The sequence below is a fragment of the Monoraphidium neglectum genome, assembly GCF_000611645.1.
Source record: "Monoraphidium neglectum strain SAG 48.87 unplaced genomic scaffold scaffold03643, whole genome shotgun sequence".
NCBI classification, from domain to species: Eukaryota; Viridiplantae; Chlorophyta; class Chlorophyceae; order Sphaeropleales; family Selenastraceae; genus Monoraphidium; species Monoraphidium neglectum.
Window position 1 is genome coordinate 4,075 of NW_014009986.1, and position 2,771 is coordinate 6,845.

The 2,771-nt window shown below is 72.0% G+C and overlaps 1 protein-coding gene across 1 annotated transcript; it reads right to left on the reverse strand.

The window, feature by feature from the left end:
• Positions 1-2,591: 2,591 nt before the first annotated feature.
• On the reverse strand, positions 2,592-2,760 carry MNEG_13132 (hypothetical protein; the record flags this gene model as incomplete). The annotated part of the gene is made up of 1 exon (XM_014038396.1): positions 2,592-2,760. A coding segment is annotated over one exon (169 nt), but the record flags the coding sequence as incomplete, so codon positions are not given.
• Positions 2,761-2,771: the final 11 nt, after the last annotated feature.

Genomic DNA, 2,771 nt, shown 5'->3' on the forward strand with positions numbered 1-2,771 from the left:
CGCCGGCTGTGGCGAGCCGCCGTGGCGGCGGCGCCCCCGCCCGTGCTCGGCAACCCCGCCTTTGCCGCGCAGGCAGTTGCGCTTTGAGGCAGCTCACCTAGACGCAGCGGGCCCTGATGTTTGATCAACACCCCACGCGGCGATTGGTTTCGGCGCCCACAATGTGGGGGTCCGAGCCCCCCTTGCGGGCCCACCACGGCGCGCACGACCCCTGCGCGGGCGTGCCTCCGCGTGCCGGGCCGCGCGCCCGCGCCCACGGTCGCGGCCGCCTGGCCGTGTCGGAGAGTCGGTCTCCGCCGGCCGCCGGCCGCCGCCGCTTATCCTCTCGCCTGTGGAGAGGCGCACGTGCGTCGACCTGTTTGCAAACGCCCATTGTTCAGGGCCGCGTGCCGGGGTGTCTGGTGCCAGCGGTGGGGCGCACGCCAGCCGGCCCTGTTCACCGGGCTCCCTGCTCGCCCCACACACGAGGCGTGCCCGCCGAGCCCTCAACAGGCTGTAAGGCGACGGGGGGGAGCTTGCTTGCTTTGCCACAGCGGCGCCGCCGCTGCCGTTCGGCGGCCGCCTTTTGCGCCGGCACGGGGCTGCGCCCTGCTGTGGAACACTCAGCGGCCTCGTGGCAGCAGTTGCAGTGGCGCACGCCCGTTGTGCGTGCCGCCTCGCCTGTGGGAGAGGCCGCATAAGAGGCTGCATTTGAAATTCGTGTTTGAACTGTCTGTCGGCCCGCCAAGAAGGGCAGCAGACACGCCTGCCGGCGTCAGCGGTGGGTCCCGCTGCGGCGCGGGTTTGCAGTCTGCCGGGTTCCGATGCGCCGGTGGCGCACGCGCTGAGGGGAGCGGCCGCGCCGCGCGCGCCGCGCGGCGGGCGCCGATGCGCCCCGCGGGGCGGGCGCGACGCGGCCGCCTGCTTTCTGATATGCCTTTGCCGCCGCCGCGCTATTCGCGGCGCGGCCTCGGAGGGCCCCTGCTGCTGTTTGGATGCCATGTCACGCACTTGGTTACGTCATGCTTTGCACGCTTTGCCCGCTTTGCCCGCTTTGCCAGCGGCAAGGGACACTCTGTGGGAAGGGAGGACACCAGCTTGCGCCATGTGGGCGATGCCCTTGCTCTTGCTCCCGGCGCCTCGCCCCCGCCGCTGAGGGGGAGTGCCCCAGATGAGCGGCGGCGGTGGCGCCGGCGCCGGCGGCCTCGTAGCGTTTGCTTTGTGGGAGTGGCGCGGGGTGCGCGCGACCGCGGGGTGCGCGCGACCGCGTGCACCCCGCGCGCTGTTTCTTGCGCATGCGGTTTGGGAAGCCGGGCACGCCCTGTGGTGTCTCCGGCGTTTGTGCGTGAGGCTGTTTGAAAGAATCCAACCACAAGAACACAGTTAAAATATCAAGTCCTGGCTTTCGACACTACCCGTCCCTTGGGCCGGGCCGCGCCGGCGCGCTTGCGTCGCACGCGCGCGGGCGCCCTCCGGCGCAGCCATGGCGCCGCGGTCCGCGCAGGCGGCGTTTCGGGGTCCGATCGAGCTTCTTGGGGCTTCACAACCCCCCGGGGCCCACCATCGGCGCGTCGCGGGGCGTGATGGTGTTGCCTGACAAGCTTGGCTGGGCTGGATGGGCACTGGGTCGCCGTTGCGCGGGGTGGTCGCGCCGGGCGGCGGCGCTGCAGGGGTGTGGGGGAAGTTGCGGGGTCGCCTTTGTACGTAGTAGCTGTAATCTTTTGGTTCCACGACAGGGAGTCTTTGCGGCCAACCCAGGCAGCCAGCGGCGGGTTTAACCGCTGCAGCGTTGAGGGCAGCGCTCAAAGCGGCCGCAGCGGCAGCAGCAGGTGCCGCAGCAGCAGCAACACCAGCAGAGGCAGCAGCAGCCCTTCAGCAGGCAGCGCCTTGCCCCGTGCCTGCGTCTGGGCAGGCGGCGACGGCCCGCGAGGGCCCGCCCGCCCCAACCCTGTCTGCGTGGCTGACGGCCATGCCATGGCGGCTGCTTGAGGAGCGGCGCTGGGCTTGGCTGGGCGGGGCGGCTGCTCCTGATCCCTGGGCACGGCCGCTCGCCTCCGCACACCTGAGCACCACCCAAGCTAGCGCGCTGCGACGCGCGCGGCGGCCCCCCGCGTTACAAGCTGCCAGCGCGCTGCTGTGCGAGTTTGCGCCCGGCGGGCATCAGCAAAGCCCAAAAATGGAGACGGCGGAAACCGACGGAACAGCAGGCCCCAGTGGATGCCATGCAAAAGGGGGCCAGGGGCCGGCGCGTGGCCGGCGCGGGGCCGGCCACAGGGCGGGTCAATGCGCCGCTTGAGGCTTGAGCGCGGGTGCGGCCGAAAGGCGCGGCGGCAGGCGGGCGGTCGGCGCCTCTGCCGGGGCGCACGCCGCGGTGGCGGGCGCGTGGGAGGGTCAAGAGGGGTCGAAGCTGAGAATGCTGGGAGCGCAGTGGCGCAATGCAGAGGGACAGCATCGGAGTTTGGCTCGGGAGGCAGGACACGCGCTTCCAGGCGTAGTGCCCACGTGATTTGAAACGGGGGGCGCTCGGCGGAGGAGGGATCAGGAGGTGCTACCAAGTTAAGGGAATAGAGGAAAGAGAGGCGCGCAGCAGCGGGAGAAGGCGCGGCGTCAACCGTCCCCTGTGTCCATCCGTTCGCCGCCGCCGCCGCCGCCGCTGCCGCGCTCCTCCTTTTCCGGCCCGTCTCCTTGGTCCGACGCCCGCGCGTCGGCCCCCTCCTCAGCACCCCCTCCGCCCCGGTCGCGCCGCCGCTGCTGCTCCGCGGCGGCCGCCGCCGCGGCGCGCTGCAGCGCGC